At 31.1% G+C, this 21,712-nt stretch overlaps 7 protein-coding genes across 11 annotated transcripts; 3 read left to right on the plus strand and 4 right to left on the minus strand.

The window, feature by feature from the left end:
* The first annotated feature begins 524 nt into the window (after window positions 1-524).
* On the plus strand, window positions 525-2,158 carry LOC108970715 (eukaryotic translation initiation factor 5A). The gene is made up of 4 exons (XM_018936241.1): window positions 525-619; window positions 1,139-1,386; window positions 1,442-1,643; window positions 1,706-2,158. Exons 2-4 carry the CDS (start codon window positions 1,178-1,180, stop codon window positions 1,775-1,777), a joined length of 483 nt encoding a protein of 160 aa, XP_018791786.1. The 5' UTR covers window positions 525-619; window positions 1,139-1,177; the 3' UTR covers window positions 1,778-2,158.
* Window positions 2,159-2,983: 825 nt separating this feature from the next.
* On the plus strand, window positions 2,984-7,901 carry LOC108970825 (glycerol-3-phosphate acyltransferase 4). 3 transcript variants are annotated; one of them, XM_018936464.1, is made up of 7 exons: window positions 2,984-3,262; window positions 3,473-3,706; window positions 3,951-4,193; window positions 5,181-5,417; window positions 5,614-5,847; window positions 6,996-7,252; window positions 7,337-7,901. In XM_018936464.1, the coding sequence occupies exons 1-7, from the start codon at window positions 3,125-3,127 to the stop codon at window positions 7,632-7,634; spliced, it is 1,641 nt and encodes a 546-aa protein (XP_018792009.1). In that variant the 5' UTR covers window positions 2,984-3,124; the 3' UTR covers window positions 7,635-7,901. The 3 variants fall into 3 exon arrangements, with proteins under 3 accessions (XP_018792009.1, XP_018792007.1, XP_018792008.1); XM_018936462.1 differs by lacking the exon at window positions 5,614-5,847; XM_018936463.1 differs by lacking the exon at window positions 5,181-5,417 and having other exon boundaries at window positions 2,988-3,262.
* A 441-nt stretch (window positions 7,902-8,342) lies between these two features.
* LOC108970826 (beta-1,3-galactosyltransferase brn) lies at window positions 8,343-9,475 on the minus strand. The gene is made up of 2 exons (XM_018936465.1): window positions 8,742-9,475; window positions 8,343-8,651 (listed from the first exon to the last, which is right to left on the minus strand). Exons 1-2 carry the CDS (start codon window positions 9,451-9,453, stop codon window positions 8,476-8,478), a joined length of 888 nt encoding a protein of 295 aa, XP_018792010.1. The 5' UTR covers window positions 9,454-9,475; the 3' UTR covers window positions 8,343-8,475.
* Window positions 9,476-10,364: 889 nt separating this feature from the next.
* Window positions 10,365-13,267, plus strand: LOC108970834 (transcriptional coactivator yorkie). Of its 2 annotated transcripts, none has more exons than XM_018936485.1 (7): window positions 10,365-11,430; window positions 11,967-12,049; window positions 12,103-12,249; window positions 12,364-12,470; window positions 12,526-12,706; window positions 12,875-12,939; window positions 13,002-13,267. In XM_018936485.1, the coding sequence occupies exons 1-7, from the start codon at window positions 10,697-10,699 to the stop codon at window positions 13,101-13,103; spliced, it is 1,419 nt and encodes a 472-aa protein (XP_018792030.1). In that variant the 5' UTR covers window positions 10,365-10,696; the 3' UTR covers window positions 13,104-13,267. The 2 variants fall into 2 exon arrangements, with proteins under 2 accessions (XP_018792030.1, XP_018792031.1); XM_018936486.1 differs by having other exon boundaries at window positions 10,367-11,430; window positions 12,526-12,694.
* Window positions 13,268-13,326: 59 nt separating this feature from the next.
* LOC108970835 lies at window positions 13,327-14,462 on the minus strand. The gene has a single exon (XM_018936487.1). It carries the CDS (start codon window positions 14,374-14,376, stop codon window positions 13,369-13,371), a length of 1,008 nt encoding a protein of 335 aa, XP_018792032.1. The 5' UTR covers window positions 14,377-14,462; the 3' UTR covers window positions 13,327-13,368.
* An 857-nt stretch (window positions 14,463-15,319) lies between these two features.
* Window positions 15,320-17,289, minus strand: LOC108970696 (cholinesterase). The gene is made up of 2 exons (XM_018936218.1): window positions 16,875-17,289; window positions 15,320-16,785 (listed from the first exon to the last, which is right to left on the minus strand). Exons 1-2 carry the CDS (start codon window positions 17,287-17,289, stop codon window positions 15,320-15,322), a joined length of 1,881 nt encoding a protein of 626 aa, XP_018791763.1.
* Window positions 17,290-18,579: 1,290 nt separating this feature from the next.
* Window positions 18,580-21,324, minus strand: LOC108970790 (ras-related protein Rap-2c). Of its 2 annotated transcripts, XM_018936367.1 has the most exons (4): window positions 20,820-21,314; window positions 19,292-19,429; window positions 19,109-19,226; window positions 18,580-19,045 (listed from the first exon to the last, which is right to left on the minus strand). In XM_018936367.1, the coding sequence occupies exons 1-4, from the start codon at window positions 20,952-20,954 to the stop codon at window positions 18,888-18,890; spliced, it is 549 nt and encodes a 182-aa protein (XP_018791912.1). In that variant the 5' UTR covers window positions 20,955-21,314; the 3' UTR covers window positions 18,580-18,887. The 2 variants fall into 2 exon arrangements, with proteins under 2 accessions (XP_018791912.1, XP_018791911.1); XM_018936366.1 differs by having other exon boundaries at window positions 18,580-19,226; window positions 20,820-21,324.
* Between the last annotated feature and the right edge of the window lie 388 nt (window positions 21,325-21,712).

The raw sequence follows: 21,712 nt of genomic DNA on the forward strand, positions 1-21,712 counted from the left end.
TTTTCAGATATTTTTTTGGTACGCGGTAGTCTAATATCTGGGAAAAATGGCCGAAATGGATGATCGTCATTTTGAAACTGGCGATTCTGGTCTGGTGTGGACTATCACTTACAGTTTCAAATCTCAAAAATTGCCTCTAATTTAAAATCTCAAATTTACAGACTTGATACCGTATCACTGTACGGTTTGTTTCTCAAAATTTACTCGAAGTCTAATCAGTTGTTTGAGTGTTTTTTAGGAATTCTCAAGGAGATAAAAGCAAAAGATGAACTGAAATCGACCACTCGTAAAAAACTATATAAATGAAACTTAATTAATTATCTATAAATGTGTGAGGTTGTACAAAGTATAATTTTTCAAATCGTTTTTAAATATTATTTGTTGATGATTATGCAAACATTGATGATCCAGAAGACCTTATAATTGTGCAAAATTATATGAGTGTACAAGGCGATGCTTGAACAGTCATGCTTGAATTACACCGAAGCATTGTTTGCGCCATTTTAATGCAATTTATTGACCGGATACACTAACTTGATTACTCATTCAAGTGTTTCGTGGACAAGAGCAGGGTTGTGCCGTTTCTTCTCTTTGCTTAAGGCTATCATTTAAATCACATGTGAGTATCGAGCTCTTCGAAATTTGTGATATTTTTAATGCAGTTTAAAGTATAAATGTAATATTTAAAATGCTGTCACGTTTGAAGGTGGAAATGAATCCTAAAAAGTGAAATTTGTTTGTGTTACTGAGACGAATGGGGACTCTAAATAGTGGCATTTCTTTTGTACGCTAGGATTTTCTTTGACTATGTATTGAGTACTTGACGTTAATGAGCAAGTATAAAATTGTAGTTGGAAGACTASAAAAATTAAGAACATAACTAAAGTAGAAACATTTAAAGCAATACTGTTTGACGGCGACGCTGTATATCGTTCGGTTAAATATTAGYTTTATTGTACATACACAATGAAATGCTTTCTTAGTACGTTTTTTGATAAATATACAGTTATGTTTTATTAGTAAGCTTAATATACGATTTTCGAAAATATCACATGTAAACATTATTTAATGTAATGAAACCGCTTTGAATATTCGCTACCGGTGCAATACGTAAATATTTTATTTCTAAATTTTTCAGATATTTTTTTGGTACGCGGTAGTCTAATATCTGGGAAAAATGGCCGAAATGGATGATCATCATTTTGAAACTGGCGATTCTGGTGCTTCTCAAACATATCCGATGCAATGCTCGGCTTTACGCAAGAACGGATTTGTTATGTTGAAAGGACGACCGTGCAAAATAGTTGAGATGTCTACCTCAAAAACTGGCAAACATGGTCATGCTAAGGTCCATATGGTTGGCATTGATATTTTTACAAATAAGAAGTAAGTGAAATAATAAAACTGATAAACTTTATAATATGAAATATTTTAAAATCAGATATGAAGATATCTGCCCTTCAACCCATAATATGGATGTGCCACACGTTAAACGGGAGGATTATCAGTTGACTGATATAAGTGATGACGGATTCCTCACTCTGATGTCAGATAATGGAGAAATACGTGAAGATTTGAAGGTACCAGAGGGCGATCTTGGAAATTCTTTAAGATCTGATTTTGATAATGGAAAAGATCTTTTGGTAAGTGAATCTCCTCCTTACTAATTTGATACCAATTCTTTCATGTTTCTTTTTGATTATAGTGCACAGTCCTTAAATCATGTGGTGAAGAATGTGTCATCGCTCTCAAAACCAACACTGCTTTGGACAAGTAAACATCTCTGAAACGTCTGACTTTATCTACCTGCAGATTTCTGTTGAATTTACGTAAAAAGTAAATTAAAAAATAATACTATAGTAGTGTATAAACACTATTATAGCTAAGTTCAATCAACTCATTTAACTACAATAACTGAATAACTTCAAAAAATAATTTATGAAGTAATAAAAACAGAAATTTGAAGAGTATTAGATGAAGAGTTGAAAAACAAAAATAGATTTTCGCCAATAAATTTTTTTTTACATTAATACATTTATTTTTCATTTTATCGATTTATTTTGAGGTGTAATGTAAGACATCAAAACTTGCTGCCCGTCTAAAATGTGATTACCATAAATAAAATCTTTTACATGCTGACCACTCCGTCAATAGTAAATCTTAGATTCAATCTTATTTACTTTAGTAGTAATTCTATCACGTCAATGTTTGAATAATAATTGCGTTCGAAATTACTCGTGATGATCATTGGCACTAAATACTGGAAAGTGATATTAGCATCGCTAATGAATTCATTAAGAGGTGAACGTCATCAAGAAAGTTTGCTTAACGTAAGAGGGTTTTCAGAACTAAAACATAGCCCATATCAATTTTAATACAACCAAAATGCAAGACATGTGGGATTTCCAAAAGCTTAGCTGTATAAGCACAAGCGATAAATATATTTGAGCCATTGCTTCACTAATATAATACCTCTAACGAATTAACACCGCATATGGCATACGAAACACATTAATTTAGTTTCGACCAAATAAATCTATCGAAATTTGCAAATAACATTTATTTTATCGATATGAAAGGTATTCGATTATTGTAATGGGATATCCGGTTTCTTTCAGGAAAAGTACTCTGAAATCATTTCAGACGATCAGGAAATTCAGCCGATGATGGTAAATAATATTTTAATTTAGATCTTAGTTAATCTTATCTGACAACTTGTCCACCAGAAAATGAGAATAAATTAAATTAATGTTTCCACAAAATTATAAAATATATTGATATGAAATATAAAAAATTCATGCTACTACAGTAACATAAAATAAATTAATATATATTTATTATTCTAATTTTTATGGAAGGTAGAGAGCAAAGGTGATTTTTATTATAACCATTCTCTCACATTTCATTCAATTAAATTATGAATATCACAACAGTAATTAAAGTCATAAAGGTTACTAATAATTGTGTCAGCCCGGCAGCACTACTCTATTTTTTAAAGACTGATATTGGCAAGATGTTTACTGTTCGACAGAAATAATTTCTCGAGATTTTAGTTGAAGTTGATTCTTGATTGGATAGTATTTAACGAGAGTTACATCTTGTTTGTCAAATAAAGGAGGGAAAAATGTTTTGGGCAGCGCTTTTGGACTTTTTCTGCATTCCTTTTATTGTATTTATTTCGTTTATGATTATTTTGTCTGCTGTGAATAAATCCGTCGGGGTACGCAGAGCATACGTAAAACTTTTGTTAAAGATATTTGAGGTAAGTTGTGAATTGTTTAGATATTTACTAGCAATTACGATAAGAATAGATCAAGGTACAATATAACGTTTTTACTGATAACTTTGTTAAGAAAAAAGAATGGACTTTTAACTTATACGGCTCAAGATAAATTTTATGCCACAATATAATTCGGATAGATTTTGCCTTGAATAATTCTATTATATTTGGATTAATATGTGTAAATTTTAGTTCGGCCGCCTAAGCATTGAGTCTGCAGCAAAAGAGCGTCAAAAACTAGTTGGTGACGCAATTTTTAATAACTCACAGGACAGAAAGCTTGATGAGATTAACTTAACATTTCGCAAAAAAACGGGAAGAACCATACCCACTACAAATGGCAACACACTGATTAGTAGAGATAGCGTCCTTCTTCCTACATCGAATGAACCCGCGGCTTCTGATATTGAAAGCTCTCCAAAAGATGTAAGTGCTCCAAATAAACTAAAACTATTAAGAAATCCTATAAGTATGCAAATTCGTGTGATTATAATCAGATACCAYTTAATTTATTAATAAAATACATTTTGAAAATTTTTTATCATCAAAACGTTAAAAAGATAACTCAATGCATTATATTTTTTATCTATGTATGCATGTATATTCCAAGGAATTTTGATGATTAAGCTACTGGTAATATATAATTTAAAAAAAAGCTTAATATTTCCAGGAAGAAATGCGATTTAACTTGGAGAAATGCCTAGATTACATCAAAGCAGGGGTTGAATCAATAATCGAAGATGAAGTAACCTCCCGTTTTGAAGCCGAGGAATTAAAAAGCTGGAATCTGTTAACACGTACAAATCGCCACTATGAGTTTATATCGTGGAAGATAACATTAATATGGATGACAGGTTTCGCTGTTCGGTACTTCATTTTGATGCCTCTACGAGTTTTTGTTTGCTTTATTGGTGTAAGTTTTTGAATTATTTTATAACTGATTACTAATATTGTAGTGGCACAAATTTATTATATTATGTAAAACATCGATTCAAATGATAGATTTTAAAATTTTTGCCATGAATAATATCTTAAAAAATCAATTTCCTTTACATTTTATCCTAATGAAATATGGTTTAATTTTTGTCATAAAGACATCTTCTAAAAAAAACTCCCAAGTTTGCCTAGACAAACTTTGAAATTCGATACTTCGAATTTTCATATGTTTACTTCTAATTTTTTGAAATAGTTTATTTTATCTATTCCTATCATCTTTCAATTATCAATTGCTTTTTATGCTAAGGCCCTTCAAGATATTAAAAACTGGTGTTAATGTTGAATACTTTACTTTACTAATACGCATATGCGAAAATGTTCAGCACTGCTATTAGTTACTTGACTTTCGAATCATAAGCGATTACATAATGTTTATTCTTTAAGTCATTTAAAATTATGGTTATAATTGCTAAAAATTCGACTGAACAAAAATGTGATGGTAAGATGGTAGAGTCAGAGTCAGAGTTATTCTGCAAAATGTCAGTAGGTCTCTTATATTATTTGACTAAACAAAATTACAAAAAATAAAAGTCAAATATCTACACATGCGAAATCATTRAAACCCAAATAATTTAAAGTTATTACTGCATAGTTTTATAGAATTCGTAGGGTTCGTTCACTGATATTAAATAACGGTATCGATGCCCTGACTAAATAAAAGGTGGRGATATGGAATACAATTAATTATAGTTTTTGATATCATAATGAACAATGAATACAATATCATAACGGACTGACACCTCAGGAATTCCTAAAATTATTTCTTGAATGCTTCATGCAACAGCAGCAAAATAAAATCACAGAAAAAACTCTGATAAAATTGTCGATGTTATAGCAGTGGTTATTATGAATAGTATATATAGTTTTTATATTAACTCTAACTTAAAATATGCTATATCTTTAGGTGTATGTTGCAGTTGTTGCTAACAGTCTAGTTGCGATGATCCCCTTCGAATTTCTTCGACATCCTTGTGCAGATTTATCTTTTAAAATTACTTTCCGCATAATGACTAGATCTTTATCAGCAGTAATTACATTCCACAATACAGAATACAAACCAAAAGGTTCTGGTTTTTGTGTAGCGAACCACACATCTCCCTTGGACGTCGCTATCCTTTCAACTGACTGTACTTTCTCTTTGGTGAGAAAACTCATTTATTCCAACTGGTTTACATATTTTAAGAGCAGGCAATCATCAACAATTTGTTATATGTCATAATTCAGGTGTTCACAATTTCTTATTATTCATATATATTTTACATTATGTCAAATTGTTCCGTCAATTGCTTGTGTACGTGTTAATGTAAATGGCTTTTGTGTTCTGTGCAATTCATTAGGTAGTTTGGTTGACTGTTTGTACGGCGATAGTTGGATATATTAAAGATGGTGAATATAAACGACGAATGGTAGATCAAGTGCTTGGTCATTGCTTTTCGGTACTGTCCAGCGCAATTTCAGCCGTTATTTACTATCATAATGTGGAAAACCGACCCACAAATGGGATTTGTGTGGCAAATCATACCAGCCCAATTGATGTGTTAGTACTTATGTGTGATAAAACCTATTCTCTGGTAAGTGTTCAATAAATTTCTTATTAATCTTCAATGTTAAAACCCAACATGGGGTGTCAAACAGGCTGAATTCTTATGAAATAACATATATACCGTCGTATGTAATTATACTTAAACATATTATATTATTTATTTAATGGCAAAGTGCAGATGTTTCTCACAAAAATAGCCATAAAACAATTATTCATAAAAAAGTTCTTTAGTTAACAAAATTAATAGTAATTAGGAACTATACACATATATAATGTGCATAACAGTATTTTGTCAGTTGACTGCCGTTTAAACATTTGTTCCTGTTCTGTTTTCAAAACTTACAAGTCTGTACTATGCATTTGTAACTTCACCTCATTAGTTATTTTTGTCACCGAAAAAAAAAAATCGAAAGTCATAAAATATATATGTATGTAGATTCTAAAAGTAGTCGCTCTGAGAATCGCTGATATGCATATATGTACATACATATATACTTAAATGTAACTTTTATCTAGGATTATTTTATGATTTTTTGTTTTCATCAAATGTTATATTACATTGTACTTTATTCTTTGTAAATATTTCGTTTATATTTAAATACTTTATGAAAATTAAATTTTCTGTCTTAAGAGTGCCTGTCGAGTGTTGCATAAATGAGAAAATTCGCTCGGCTTGGCTTTAAGGGTCCACTCTGCGGGCACCCTTAATTTTTAAAAGATTCATATATAGTAGATCAATAAATCAGATAAACCATTTCTTTGCATGTATTATTCAGATATTTAATGTTAAATGAAAGTTTGTTTATTTCTAAAGCAAGTCAATTAACCACCAACATTTTATGATCGGTCGACTCTAAAAGTCATATAGACATACATATGTTCATATGTGCGATTTATAAAGCAACAAGTTGTCATAGTATATTTATATAAAAAATATATAATATATGTATGTACATATGTCGCTGAGCGATTTGATTATTTTTGTGCTTTATCTTTGCTAAATTAAAGACTTTCAACTTTCATATCCCAATGTTGTTAGTAGCACAGAACAGACGATTCATTTTGTTGAAGATACAAATTCATTTCATTTGTGTTTTTTGTTCTACTACCTGTTCCCTATGTCTTGTTCTAACCCTTTATATACTCAAAACTATTAAATTATTACGTTTTTCCAAGATTGGCCAACGACATGGTGGATTTTTGGGTTTGCTGCAACGAGCATTAGCAAGGGCATCGCCGCATATTTGGTTTGAAAGGGGAGAAGCCAGGGATCGTCATGCAGTGGCTGAACGTCTAAAACAACATGTATCAAACCCAAATAATCCTCCTATTTTGATATTCCCAGAGGGCACTTGTATTAATAACACATCAGTTATGCAATTCAAGAAAGGAAGTTTCGAAGTGGGGGGAGTTATTTATCCCGTAGCAATTAAGTAAGTGTTTAAATTGATATTAATTTAACCTGGTTTTCGAATGTCACATATTTGGAAATATTTTATATTAATTACCACTTGCAGATACGATCCACGTTTTGGAGATGCATTTTGGAACAGCTCAAAATACTCGATGATGCAATATTTATATATGATGATGACATCTTGGGCAATCGTTTGTGATGTTTGGTACTTGCCACCTATGTATAGACAAGAAGGGGAGTCGGCTATAGACTTTGCAAATCGTGTCAAAAGTGTTATAGCTAAACAAGGCGGACTAGTAGATTTAGTTTGGGATGGGCAATTAAAAAGAATGAAACCAAAGAAGGAATGGAGAGAATTGCAGCAAGTAGAATTTGCCAAACGTTTGAAAGGCGATTAACGATTTCAAACGTTTTGTTTATTTATCTCACTTTTAATATAATGTTAATTTTCATAAAAATACATTCGCTGGTATTAGATATAATACGCTTTCATTTTTAATTTTATATTGTTATACATATAGTTATGTATCAAAAGTAAAGTGGTGTCGGATTAGTGATGATTGTAAATATGTTTAAGTACCGGGAACGTTAATTTACCGACAAAGGAAAACATTTATAAGAAATATTGTCATAGCGCAACTAAATATAAATATTTTAAAACAGAATTAAGAAAAAAAGATATAACACTAAAAAAATAAATAAACATTTGCCCAAAGTTTGTGTTATATTAATATTAGTGTAATAAATTATTAATTTGAAATGCAATAACCACAATGAAGATGAGCATTTAAAAAATATAACATTTATAAACATTTTGAATATTTGTTTCGTTATTTGAAAGATGTAAAAAAGAATAGTAATCAAGGAGAATTAACATGCGGAACAGAGAATTATGGCATACATCATTAAATCTTATTCGAACATTTGGATATTTTGGCGGTATACTATAAAATTCCACTTAAATATTCGTATTTTTCTATTAAATATTTTGTATTTATTTATTTTTTATTATCCTAATATACTTATTAATAAATTATATTTTTTAATTTTAATGGACTAATTGCTCTGATTCCTTAACTAATACTCCTTATAATGAACAAGATATGTATTAAAGCCATTGTGTGGTAATTATTAATATTTTTATTTGCAAATCTCGATCTCGATATAAAAATAACTATTTCATTATATACAGATAAAAACACTATTGCAACATATTTATGTTTAAGGTTTGCATATGGATTATGCAAAACCAGCTGATCGACATTCGTTCCAAATGATTTCCAATTCCTTGCTATTTTCAAATCCATGTGATGCAATAATGTATTGGAAACTTGCAGGTCCTTCGTATTTTGGCTTATTGAAACAAAACATTTCACAGTGTTTAAGAGTTAAATTAGCCTTTAGTGCTGCTATACCTAAGAAAATATCATCAAACCTAAATTTTTTTAAATGGCTACCAGAACTAAACAACTTATATAGAGTATTTCGATTTAAGACGAACGCACCTGCAGTTATATAGGGAGGCCATAAATCAAACGGATATTCCTTTAGAGATACATACCACTTACTGAATCTATGTCTATGAGGTGGTGTTTGCATTACAAAACCAGAAAATAACTCATTTTTCTCATTTATTGTGATATATCTGTTCGGAACAGCTTTCGGATATAAGCCAGGATTGGAAACGTATTTTAACAAATTTTYTGTTGACACATAATAGTCATCATCCACAAAGAAAAAAAACTCACTATTGCAATAGCTAAGAGACCATTTCATCCCCATATATGTTTTTATGGTATTGTTAAAATAAGCATCAATGAAATCAATCTGAATAATATCMTTAAATTTCGAAGACTCATTTTTTGAAATAATATTCGTTTTTTCATTTTTACTAACTCCAAGTAAAAACACACATCTTATTTCCACATCAGAGAAACGGTGTTCATAACCCCAAGTGCGACGAATAATATTACGACGATAAACATTTTCAGCAGCAGACTTTACAATTATCAATAATTTGGGTGGTATTCTGCATTTTTCTGAAGGATTATGGATATATGTGTAATTATAATCACTGGGTAGACCAGTTGGATAATCAAAATATCGCTCATATTCTAACTCGTGATAATGTTTGAAAGTCCCAATGTAATCCAATATACAAATAGTTATCCCAATAACAGCAAAACGTTTGGCATATTTACTAAAAGACCATGCCATTGTCAAAAAACTTGCACCAATCGATAGGGATGTAATAATAACATACAACATTTTTAAAGTCGATAAGTTCTTTAAATACTTACCTGTAGCTGATCAATTCTTCAAGCCATGCAGTTTGAATAGACAGTACTGCACACTGTGTACGCCTCGAAAATTTTGATTTCTTCGACTTTTCTGCATCAACAGCTGTTTATATGATACCAGAATTGATCCGTATTTATCATCAAAAAAAAAAAAAAAAAAATAAAACAGCTTAACATTTTTTACAAAAACGTGATTTATTTTAAGTAATTTAAAATATTAAGTTTTTAAAAGCTATTTGAAAGAAGTTGTAATTTCATTTTTGATAATTATTTGAGAATAAATTAAATTGATATTAAGTGCTTTTAGCAGTAAAAGTGGCCATACACGATATAAATGTGCTTTCGATCATGTATGGGCTTGTGTTCATACGAATCTATTTAGGCGAACATTTTCGATATTTTACGATCGGTGTGCACATAAGTACGTCGTGTACATGATAAAATGGAACTGCATAACGTGTGTAGCGAAAATATTCCATACCGATCGGAAGTGCAAATGTGCGTGTATGGATATTTTTTCTACTGTTCTAGTAGATGTAAAAAAAAGTTTACATATATTCTGTGAGGAAGCATATCTCATCTTTTATCTGGAGGGAGAGCAATGACTAGCAAAGAGCAATAAAAATTAGTAGTTTCATTATTATATTTATATTAATTGTGGGACTAAAGGGAAAAAAGTTTGATGTTAGTTGGGAGATTCCTCTGAATTTGAATAAAATTCTCACATCAGGAACTTAAAATTAAAGACATAATGGGACAGTGCTCTTTGAATTGAGAACATTACTTTAAGTTTCAACAACAGGAAGTAAAGATCGTAGGTAATCTGAAAAAGATAATGTTGGTAACTCTATACGATATAATAGGCTATACTTTTAATAGTTTGTCAATTTTTTTTTGCTAAAAGTTCAATAAGTAGCTGAAAAATAGGAAGAAAAGTGTACTCCAGTGTATTTTCAAGTTGAATATTGTAAAAGTTGAAGAAAGATAATTTATCTATTAGCCGAATAATTACGTTTGGTTGTATACGATGGCAGCAAGCTAAGGTTGGAATAAACCACACAACCGCCATTTTAAGATTCTCAATTGGTACATGCACAACACAGAATTGTGGTGCTTGATAAATTACCAGTGGACATTTTTTTTTGTTATTTGCATTAAAAATGTCTTTAAGCAAAACAGTGGGCAGTCTTAATAAAGGCAATGCAAAAGAAAAATCTACATCTAAAGAGTCGAATAACTTAGTTGTTCGTATAGATCAAGATTCCGATAATAATTTACAAGCATTATTTGATAGCGTATTAAATCCGACAGAGTCAAAATGTCCACTTCAAGTGCCTTTCCGAATGCGTCAACTCCCTGAGTCTTTCTTTAAACCACCTGCAACAGCATCTCGATCGCCTTCCGTTGCACATTCACGAGCTAATAGTGCTGATTCTGCTTATGACACTGGCTCACAACCGAATGTTAGCCAAGGGAATATATCAACGAGCTCTGTTGCCGCAGTTCCTGCGACAATAACGCAACCTCAAGTTACAGCGAATAGGCTGTCAATTTCACATTCGCGTGCGCATAGTAGCCCAGCTTCGCTTCAACAAACATATAATGTACATATAGGAAATGTAATGGAAACGAGTGCATGCCTTCAAGATGGAATAGGGCCTGTTTTTACTACAGGAGCCGTCCCATTTCCTCCTAGCGTTAACGCTGGTGCAGCAGTCCGCATGGAGCAAGGAGAGCAGCCAGTGCCTAAGGATGCCCCAAATATTCAAACATTTCATATGAAACAAAGGTCTTATGATGTTGTAAGTACTATACAATTACAAAACGAACTAGGACCATTGCCTCCGGGATGGGAACAAGCTAAGACTAATGATGGTCAAATTTATTATTTAAAGTAAGTATAATAAATTTAAAATAATTTATATCTACATTTCTGTGATATTGCTATTCGGATACAAATTTACTTTATTTAATTTTTATATAATTTTAAAATGTAGCAATACCTAAATCTCTCAAATACACCTTAGATAAATTGGTAAATCAAATAACTAACTATTTTATTAAAAATATTACTTCGTCTGAGAAGGTTTTTACATTCTATTGTTTTTGGCATTGTGCGTATTATATAAATTTGTTCACTGTCTTAAGTTTTGATTCTATTGATTAGCGAAAAAGAAATAAATTCGTGATACCACTTCGATAATGATTATGTTTTGTATATGCGTACGTACATATGATAGCTAAATACTTTTTATTCATCCGAAATTATATGCATACTTTATGTAGTTTAAAAGAAGCAAAGTAAATTTATATGCTTGTTAGAATAAAGTAAGAATTGATTAGTAATTCGTATACAGAAATGAGACTCATAAAATTTCATTGTTTTGATCATGAATAAAAAATGCTACTTATAATTTTTTATAATTATAGCCATACTACAAAATCAACGCAATGGGAAGATCCGAGAATTCAGTTGAAACAGCAGATATTTCAAGACGGTCTTTCTCATAATGGTTGGTTCCATCGAATTTTATCTCCAACAAAGATAATTTCTTTTTTTTTATAGTAAATTTAAAGGGCAAAGAATCTGTTAATTTGGCCGATAACTTGGGCCCTCTACCAGAGGGATGGGAACAAGCTTACACAGAATCTGGAGATGTTTATTTTATTAACCACGTAAATCGAACAACATCTTGGAATGATCCCCGAATACGTAAGTCTTAGAAATTACAATGTGTATTTAAATAAAACTTGTATAACATCTTTACATCTAAAAATTAAATATGCGTAATCAGCGGCAAACTAATTAAAACAATTTATTTTACAGCCGATTTTTTGCAAAAACCGGTGAAATCGCAAAAACCTGGTCCATCTTGGCTGAACATTCAACATATCGAAAAAGAGCAGGATTATTTTAAACCAAGTTCTGAGCAGGTTAAATCCATATAAAATTCAGATAACTAGTTTTTATTATCTTTTTTTTTATTAGAGTTCTTTGACTAGACAAAATGGCAGCCTTCAAATGGACCCATTTTTATCCGGTGACAATCATGCTCGGCAGGAATCAAGTGATAGCGGTTTGAGTTTGTCCTCAAATACGTTTTCTACCACAGCGGATTTAATGCCGAATATTGATGACAGTATGGATTGTATAAGTGGTAATTATTCAGGTTGTGTATGAATTTGTTATGTCGAGATTTTGTCACATAAAATACCATTTTCTAGATTTTTGAAAATTTGACACATTTCATTCACGAAATTTCATATTTCTCCACATTTTCATTGCCATGGCAAATTAATCTATATTTATTTATAATGATCAATATGTTTTTTTTTAGAATCAGGTAGCCTAAATGCCTTAAGTGGCATAGATTGTCCGGATAATCTTGTATCTTCACTACAGGTGACATAATATAAACTGGCATATATAATTAAATAAGGTGAATTTTTATTTATTGATTTTAGCTTGAAGATAATATTTGCAATGAAATGTTCAGTGATGTTCACAGCATGTTGAATGCATCTGCAACGAAGCCTGATACTTTGGACTGGTATAAGATAAATTAAAATTTAGAAGAGCCTGAAATATATATTTATAACAAAGTATCGAACGTTTCGTCCTTTTGGATTATACAAGTTTTATCCACATAATTTCAGCGGTAATCAACAGATGTTAAATTATAAGAATAGTTGGAAAATAAATATATCTTTATAACAAAACTTGAAATAAAGTAAGTGTATTGTACATTTCATACATCATCAGACCCCGAATTATATATACAATAAATAATTTGTATTTCATTTGCTCTCTCAAGAGCAAACACTAACAAGTTTATTTATTACATCGGACAGGTTCGCACAAATCTGAGAAATTAACATTCAAAAATTGTTTTATGCTTGATACAGTTAACATTTTCATTTGTCCGTGAAATAAAACATCTGTGATAATTTTTTCTGCATAAATAGCTTGAGAATTATCCATCGTMCGAAGTTTGTGTGCAATGACTTTTCCAAAATTCGCGAAATGGTCATCTATATTACTATTATGACTTTTACAAGCAAGAGACAAAATTTTTTCCAAGTCTATCGAAGATGCCTCCAATTTATACATTCTTTTATTGGGGGGTTCTATTTCCTTTGAAAGTTGCGAAGAAGTAGATGAAGATCTTTTTCGGGAGTTATTTGATACCGGCAGGAAACACGTCTCTTTTTCACTTTCATAAGATTTTTGATCTTTCAAACCTCTTTCCGGAGGCATTAAATCATTTATTTTATTGTATACGTCGTCACTATATTCTGTAAAACTCTCTTCTATTGTGTGTTCCTCTAAGATTTCATTTTGCGTTAGTTGTTTTGTGGTCTGATCCGCTTCTGTGCTTTCTGAAGGGCAAATATTTTGAGTCAATTTGTTTCTAACTGCATGCGATTCAATTATCCCTTCAACGATGCAATCTTGCTCCATAGTACTCGACTCAATTTCTTCACCATTCGACGGTCCTATAACTCCACAACGCTTTGATTTTCTGTCCAAATTTTCCTCATCTTTTAAAAACATTAAAGATTCAAAATATCTGCGTTTTGGACAGTAGGGTTCATCTTTCTCTCCTTTATTCTTAGATTCTACGATTTTCTTCAATTGTTGTCGGAACGCGCATCTCAAGTTATTAATTTTTTGCTTCGTTCGTTCAATGTTGTAGTGCTCTCCATGCTTTGCTGCTACTTCTATTAATTTCAAATATGCCTCTTGTCGCTTGGTACGATTCTTAAAATTTGTACAGTCAGCCTTCCAAAGACATGGATTTTTCCTATATTCCTCTATAAAATCATCTATGAAATCCATGTTAAGTGAAATTAAATTGAGAATAATATATTTATGTATACAAAGCACACTACAAAAGATCTCGTTACCGATAACGACATAATCGACTTTGCATGCAAACAAATAATTTTGGAAATGGAACGAAGTGTCAACTTTGCAAATTTACTTCTTGGTGTTGCCCACCTTTTTTATGTATTTTTTAAGACTCTTGATTACATTTTGAAGATTTTGGACCATTCATTTCTATTATCTTATATATATTTTATCCAAAATTTCAAGCTCACTGCCATTGCAACCATGTAGAATACTATATTTCAAATTCAAAAAGATGCCGAACTACGTAGCAGTGAATTGTTACGAACAAACACAAAACTTTTTGCGGAATATCGCGATGCTCTCGTTTCTTTTCCACCACCACCTCGCTGGCAAACTATCAGTTGCGGCAACAAAAGTCTACGTGTGTGAATAAGCATTAAGGCGATAAACTTGGTACAATTTCTTCGTCCATATTACTGGTATTTCTTTGGGTCGATGATATACATATGTATGTATATATGATCGTTTAATTCAATTCAACCAGAGAACATCAGAATCTTTGAAAGATTCGGACTTATGGACTCTTCGRGAGAGCATACTCTTGATATATGTATATACATACATTGATATTTTTTTATAGGCAATATGAATTAAATAAAATATTTATTAATTTATAATATTAAGGTTTTTAATTTGTGTATGCTTATTCTTAAGAGAGGTAGAGTGAATGTAAATATGTATTTGTTTTTAATATAAAAATATTCTGGTACATATTCCTATTCACATATAAAATATTTTCATTGTGATATGTTATTGAATTGCTCTATTTGTAAATACATATGTTGTTATATTTAATTTGCTATGATTATTAATCATTATGATGGCATATACATAAATAATTATTTACTATTTTTTACATTATACAATTCTAGCAGATAACATGTACACATCCTACATATTTCATTAGAAAAATATTAACAACTATAAGTCCGGAAATAATGCCGACATTGAATGAAAAAGTTATTGAATGTCTATTGTTAACAAAAATTGAAATTGCGGTATTTGCAACTTCACAGCAATTAGCGGCAAACTTCACTAAACTCGGATAATAATTGTTCCAAAACCTCACGGTAAGCATATTATTTACCTGTTCCGAATTGAAATTCTGATTTATTATTAAAACAGTATTGTTTTCATCTTTAAAGGAATTCCATTTGACATATACATTTGAAATAATAGGGTCCGCAGATTTTGCGAAGTTCGCCCACATTGTCATCACGACATCTGCTATTTTCTTGTCGCTCGAATTCCACTCTCTCAGAATGCTGGTATTGTTCATATAGGGAACGCCCCACACAAATATCTGATCAAAAAACTTAGGTACACCAACCCATTCAGGCAGGTCGATAAATTGAGTTTGAGGACGAACACTAAATAAATACGCGAACACCTTATTTCCTTTGCCTAATACATCTGCCATAAAAAATAATGGTGCAATATACATACGGTCCGTATGGAAATTTGTAAGTTGTTTAAGAATGTTAACTCCTTCCCCTTGTGTTGGATACATATACGTTACTGCGTCGATTATGATTTGAGAATTTGTACAGTTTTCATCACTTTCAGTATTAGCTTTAAGGTCGTGTTTAGATATTTCATCAACAACATGAAGAAAGTCATCACCCTTTAACTTGGGATTTGTTATATCATCAACCAAATTAAAAATGTCCTCCATATTAGTTGCGCCAATTAAAATGGGAACATTTTGAAAGTTTCCTTCTTTGAATATTTTTCGAGGATAGTCTTTAATGAAGTGAGCTGATGTATTGCTAAGGCCATAATCGATTACAGGCCCCCATTCCACTTCTGGAAGATTTGTAATCAGTGTTTTTGCGTCAACTTTTCTCAAACACGTTAAAAGCATTGACGTTGGTCTTCTATTACAGCCAAATAGTGTTGATATTGAGTCCAAGGGTTCGGTATAATCTTTGGCATCGCGCACGACTTTGTCAGTTATTGGATTTCCAGACATCATAATTGCCCTTGAATAACCACCTTTTGACCATTCTTCAGATATTAAGTGCAATCCGACACTAACCGCACCCGCGGAGTGTCCCATTATTGTAATTTTATTTTCATTTCCGCCAAAATGATTGATATTTTTTTTCACCCAGAAAAGCGCAGCAGACTGATCCATTAATCCGAAGTTACCTTGGGCTTCGCCATCCGCCGTTGATAGAAAACCAAAAATATTTAAGCGGTATGAAAACGTCACAACTATTATTTTTTGCTTAAACACGATCTGGAAGGGTTCAATGTCTATTGGTGACCCATGTGAAAAATCTCCAGGATGTATCCAAAATATTACAGCATATCCTTTAACACCAGGAGATCCTTGAAATATGTTTCAATTAAAAATATATATACATTTTATATAATGGTATGTACATGTATGTATGTATGTAGCTATGGCAAACTCTTACCATCTGGAACAAAAATATTTAAATTCAGACAATCTTCATCATAGGTAATATCATAGTCTCCAGCGACTTTATTTCTAAGAAGGTTATGCAATATCGTGGTTTTTACATTGGAAGGATTTTGCCAGCAAAACGGAGCAAATCTTGTTGCATTCAGAACTCCTTGCCATTCAGACATATCTAATTCTGGCGGTGAAAAACGTAAAGCGCGTGCATATCTTATTCCTAAATATGCTTTAATATTTTGTGCCCGAAACATTTTTAAATAAGTGCCAACAATTATGCCCTGGCCAGGAAGAGTTATTTGTGGAGCTTCTAAGCAATTAATATGATTTAGAAAATGCAAAAAATATACACCTAAAGTAACGAATACTTTAACGTAAAACGTAAAGGATTTTTTTATTTTGAACTGTAACATCGTAAACACTTTCTCAAATTAATCACTTGCAAATTCTTTGTTACCTGTAAAGCATGTACATAAATTCCCATAAATTAATTTTACGCTGTTGTCATGGAAAATTAAATTATTTTACTTGCAGAGCTTGTTGCCATGATATTATTCCTAGTTACCTAAAAGAAGAAATGTTTTGGATATCTGCGGGTACTGCAATATTATAATTATGTATGTATATATGTGAATACATACGCACATCTAAAAGTATAATATAATATACATATATTTTTCCCATGACCAAACGAAAGTAAATTACATATGTATGTATATAGTGGAATCAACATACGTACCGCCACCTGAAATCCAGAAGGAAAATATATAAAAGAGATTTCATCCGCTCAAAGACTGTTATGTTGATTACCTAGTCCTATTTGAATCGGTGAGTAATAATATAAAATAATATGATAAATTTGAATTTCGGTTATTACTTGGCTATGTCTGTTAGCAAAAAATTAATTTTTTTTACATATATGTACATACTATACATACATATGTATGTAATATGATGAAGTGAATCGTACTCAGTAGAGAAAAAGCAATTCCGAATTTTTGATGCTACGTTGTTTAGAATATATAGATCACTTTGAGGCAGAAATAACTGAAATACAATATATATGTATGTCTGAATTGACTGACTTTCATATTATCTTGAGAAATACTGTAAGCCTTGCCCAGATGAAAATTCGGTCCGGTTAGGTAGATCCCACTTTTGTGGTAGCGGTAAGGCCTAGGCTTATATCCCAAGTTGTTATCGTTTTGTGATACGTATGTATATAAAAACATAGTACATATGTACATTCAATTTCAATCCACTTTGCGATTGCGGGATTTAGGGATGACTCATYTCACACATCAAGGGGGAATTTGCGTCATCCATATTTTTATGTGTTGATAAGTCTTACTAAACCGAAAAATCTAGTTGGACAGGAGCTATAAAGTTGAGTCGAAGTTCGCAGATCTCGGCAAGGGGTAAGCGCATTCGAAGGCACCCAAGCTTTTACACTTCGTCCATTTCACGGATGTGACTTTCTCTACAAGTAAAATCCAAGTGTTATGGTGGATGCCTTTACTCTACTGTTGTTGTCGTGAGATGTGAGTGATGATGACTGTGCACTGATTTATAAATATATTCAACGAGGGGATCTTGTTATATTCGAGACAAAATCTTTTTGCCTTTCATTAGTTTTCCAATATATGGGCTTTATATACATATATACAAATATTTGGGGTTTATTTAAGAAAGTATAGTCATAATTGAATTATTTCCCTTAATTTTCAAATTTTATTTTTCACTTATCAAATTTAGATTTCTACTTCTCGCATACACTTTTTAAACTCTTCTAATCATGACTCTGGTAGTCAATGTTGATATTTAAGTGTTTATATTATTTTAAAGAATTTCCAGTCTTTCGTTAATGTTATACAAATAACCTTCATATACGTATATTTTGCATGGCCTTGGAAAATCAGTGTAAGTTAAGAGCAAAATATATTAAAGTAAAATAATACAATTACTCGTACACTTTTGAGCTAATTTTATATTAATACGTTTTTTAATATTTCTATAAAAGTGTACAACAACAGTAACTTTTTTTCTGGCGTTTTTCCTGTGTCATATTCATTTCACGTACTATAGTTGCAAACACTTCATTTACGTTTATTCTATCTTTTGCTGATGCTTCAATAAACGGACAGTCCCATTGTCGAGCGAGAGCGTTTCCTAATAATAAATATGTTATAGTACATAAATAAATCAGTATATAATTATATCTTAACTCCGTACCTTCCTCAGTAGAAACTTCTCTTTGACAATCTAAATCAATTTTATTTGCGACTAGTAAAATTGGGGCCGGTTGACTTCCCTTAACTCTTGTTATGACATTTTTCATGCTTGATATATCCTGAAATAATTTTTTTTTTTTAGTTTGAAGACTTTCCATAAAATTATTTCGATAATCCAAATTACCTGAAAAGTTTGATGGTTTGTCAACGAATACATTACAATAAATCCATGTCCATTTTTTATATATAAATCCCTCATTGATGCAAACTGTTCTGTACCAGCGGTATCTAATATTTCCAATACGCACGGTGAATTGTCTACCTGAATTATTGTAAAATTTAAATTTATAAGTTTATTAAATGATTTCAAAAATAAAATTGTATGCGTATTTTATTATAAAGGGTTTTCCAATAAGAGTGATAAATGGTACATTCAAAGAGCAATGAATTCAAATAGCTCCAAAAGAGGTGGTCTAATGGGGTTAAGTTACAACTTCTTGCTGGAGATTCAATGTCACAATTTATTGAAATCATTGAATCCACAAACTTTTCTCCGTCTTCCTGGACCAGATGTTGTCAGGAATAACTTCTTCCAATTGCGGCCAGAAAAAGTTGGTTTTCATTGATAACCAGGCGCTCTCAATTGACAATAACGTTGTCACCAGCTTCTTTTCGAAACAAGTACGGATCGATGATTCCACCAGACCAAAAACCACAACAAACTATCAATTTAAGTAGTTTGCTTATAAACTCAGATGAAAGTGAGTCTCATCGCAGACGATTTTCTTAATTATTTATTATTATTTTGATAATGAAATTTAATTATGTGTAAACTTGCTTAAAGAAGAATGTGTAAACTTTGTTCTTAAGTATAAAGCTTCATGATAAAATGGTTAAAATTACCAAATACAATGAAAAAGAATTACAGATCATTAAATTTTAAAAATGGCCATCGTATCATCCCTATTGGAAGAAACGCGATAGTTAAAAACACTCTTGAGGACTATTTAGATAATTAAGCTGAGTTTTCAAATAAAAAAAAAACTAGGTATTTTAGAGAGTATTCACTTGACTATAACTACTATTATTAATTACAGTAGAATTTTGTAATTAATATCAAATGAGAAATAAAAAAAAATATTAATATAATATACATATATCATAAGTAAAACAATTTTAAAGCAAGGTATTATCCATCCTGGGTATAAAATTAAAAAAAAGTCGTAGATTGTATTAATGTTGCGAAATTCAAGGAACTGTGCAAATATCGAATTTTTATAAACTATTTGTGAGAAATTAAACAAAAATAATAAAAATTAAATTTTAGATGAACTAGTTGATTATACATGATATATGGTAATTTTATAATTTAAACGCTTTTCAAACAAATTAGTGAGGAGACACAGGCTTCAGAGTAAAATACATTTACCTTGATAGTCATATAAGAATTATAAATTTAAATTTTTATAAATTATTATTTGTATTCATGTTAGAGTCGCTTTTAAGCATTATCATTTACTGTTAATACATTTTTTTCCCATTAGATAGGAATAATATTTATATCAAGTAATATAATACAAATTCATAACAAAAGGAACCGACTTTTTTTATTTATTTATACTATCAGTAATTTAATGAAATACTTCGCGTATTTTATTAAAGAAATTATAATTATATACACATTATGTTAAATCTGTAACTTATGCACTTACCTCGATTTCTTTTCGGTAGAAGTCTTCAATGGTGGGATCGTACTTTTCAATAAAGCACCCGGAAACGAATTGGACAGTAAGGGCAGACTTGCCGACACCGCCCGAACCCAACACAACCACTTTAAATTCTCGCATTATTTTAAAATCTTATATTCCGTGAGTCTCAAATGAGACTGGCCAGCCAATTTGACCGATAATAAAGTTTATTGCACTGCTATTATTGAAAGCTAATTAAATCTTTCTTGTCAGTTTTAAACAAAGTAGGTACTTGACTATTGTATACCAAACGCTAGCACGAGGAATATCGAAAATAACTAAATACACTCAACTTCATTACATGGTATATTTTAAACTTACAAATTGAGTTTTAACTTGAACTTGTATATGTAATAATTAGTTTATTTACAAATCTTCTAAATTACTTCACTTGATTAAAATTACAAATGCAAAATGCAATATGTTTCACCACATATATACAATTAGCGTCAATAAATGCATTGTGATTGTTCCCTATGCGGAATATTTACTGTTATAAAACATAACAGGGCAACGTAAGTGCGTTAAACAATCACATAAAACTCATCTGAAAGACATGTAATAAAGAATTGTTCTTCATCCACAAWGTACAAAGGCGAAGTAGCTTTATTACTTCGCCAAAACACTCTTTGTTAAACAAAATTGAGTCCATTTGTATCCTAAACACAATGATTTGATAATATCACACAACTCACTGATCCCATCATCAATTAACAACGCTAGGATGAAGAAAATTCAGATCATTTCCGATTAAGTAATATACTTTTTCCGGAACAGAGCTGAATGACCTGCTTCCACATACAAATAAAAATATGATTTCCACCCCACACCAATTTGCAGTTAATGATGTACTAAAG

This window comes from Bactrocera latifrons, unplaced genomic scaffold, assembly GCF_001853355.1.
Source record: "Bactrocera latifrons isolate USDA-ARS-PBARC rearing strain unplaced genomic scaffold, ASM185335v1 scaffold_31, whole genome shotgun sequence".
Taxonomy (NCBI): Eukaryota; Metazoa; Arthropoda; class Insecta; order Diptera; family Tephritidae; genus Bactrocera; species Bactrocera latifrons.

What these genes read in the sequence shown, in the direction of transcription:
- LOC108970715 (XM_018936241.1), top strand. Translation starts at nt 1,178, where the DNA reads ATGGCCGAAATGGATGATCATCATTTTGAAACTGGCGATTCTGGTGCT. An exon ending in GATATTTTTACAAATAAGAA is followed by an intron (nt 1,387 to 1,441) that starts GTAAGTGAAATA and finishes TTTTAAAATCAG; the next exon opens with ATATGAAGATATCTGCCCTT. An exon ending in ATAATGGAAAAGATCTTTTG is followed by an intron (nt 1,644 to 1,705) that starts GTAAGTGAATCT and finishes TTTTGATTATAG; the next exon opens with TGCACAGTCCTTAAATCATG.
- LOC108970825 (XM_018936464.1), top strand. Translation starts at nt 3,125, where the DNA reads ATGTTTTGGGCAGCGCTTTTGGACTTTTTCTGCATTCCTTTTATTGTA. An exon ending in CTGACTGTACTTTCTCTTTG is followed by an intron (nt 5,418 to 5,613) that starts GTGAGAAAACTC and finishes GCAATTCATTAG; the next exon opens with GTAGTTTGGTTGACTGTTTG. An exon ending in GTGATAAAACCTATTCTCTG is followed by an intron (nt 5,848 to 6,995) that starts GTAAGTGTTCAA and finishes CGTTTTTCCAAG; the next exon opens with ATTGGCCAACGACATGGTGG.
- LOC108970834 (XM_018936485.1), top strand. Translation starts at nt 10,697, where the DNA reads ATGTCTTTAAGCAAAACAGTGGGCAGTCTTAATAAAGGCAATGCAAAA. An exon ending in GGTCAAATTTATTATTTAAA is followed by an intron (nt 11,431 to 11,966) that starts GTAAGTATAATA and finishes TTATAATTATAG; the next exon opens with CCATACTACAAAATCAACGC. An exon ending in AGACGGTCTTTCTCATAATG is followed by an intron (nt 12,050 to 12,102) that starts GTTGGTTCCATC and finishes TTTTTTTTATAG; the next exon opens with TAAATTTAAAGGGCAAAGAA.
- LOC108970696 (XM_018936218.1), bottom strand. Translation starts at nt 17,289, where the DNA reads ATGTTACAGTTCAAAATAAAAAAATCCTTTACGTTTTACGTTAAAGTA. An exon ending in AAATATTTTTGTTCCAGATG is followed by an intron (nt 16,786 to 16,874) that starts GTAAGAGTTTGC and finishes ACATATTTCAAG; the next exon opens with GATCTCCTGGTGTTAAAGGA.
- LOC108970790 (XM_018936366.1), bottom strand. Translation starts at nt 20,954, where the DNA reads ATGCGAGAATTTAAAGTGGTTGTGTTGGGTTCGGGCGGTGTCGGCAAG. An exon ending in TCTACCGAAAAGAAATCGAG is followed by an intron (nt 19,430 to 20,819) that starts GTAAGTGCATAA and finishes ACAATAATTCAG; the next exon opens with GTAGACAATTCACCGTGCGT. An exon ending in CAAACCATCAAACTTTTCAG is followed by an intron (nt 19,227 to 19,291) that starts GTAATTTGGATT and finishes AAATTATTTCAG; the next exon opens with GATATATCAAGCATGAAAAA.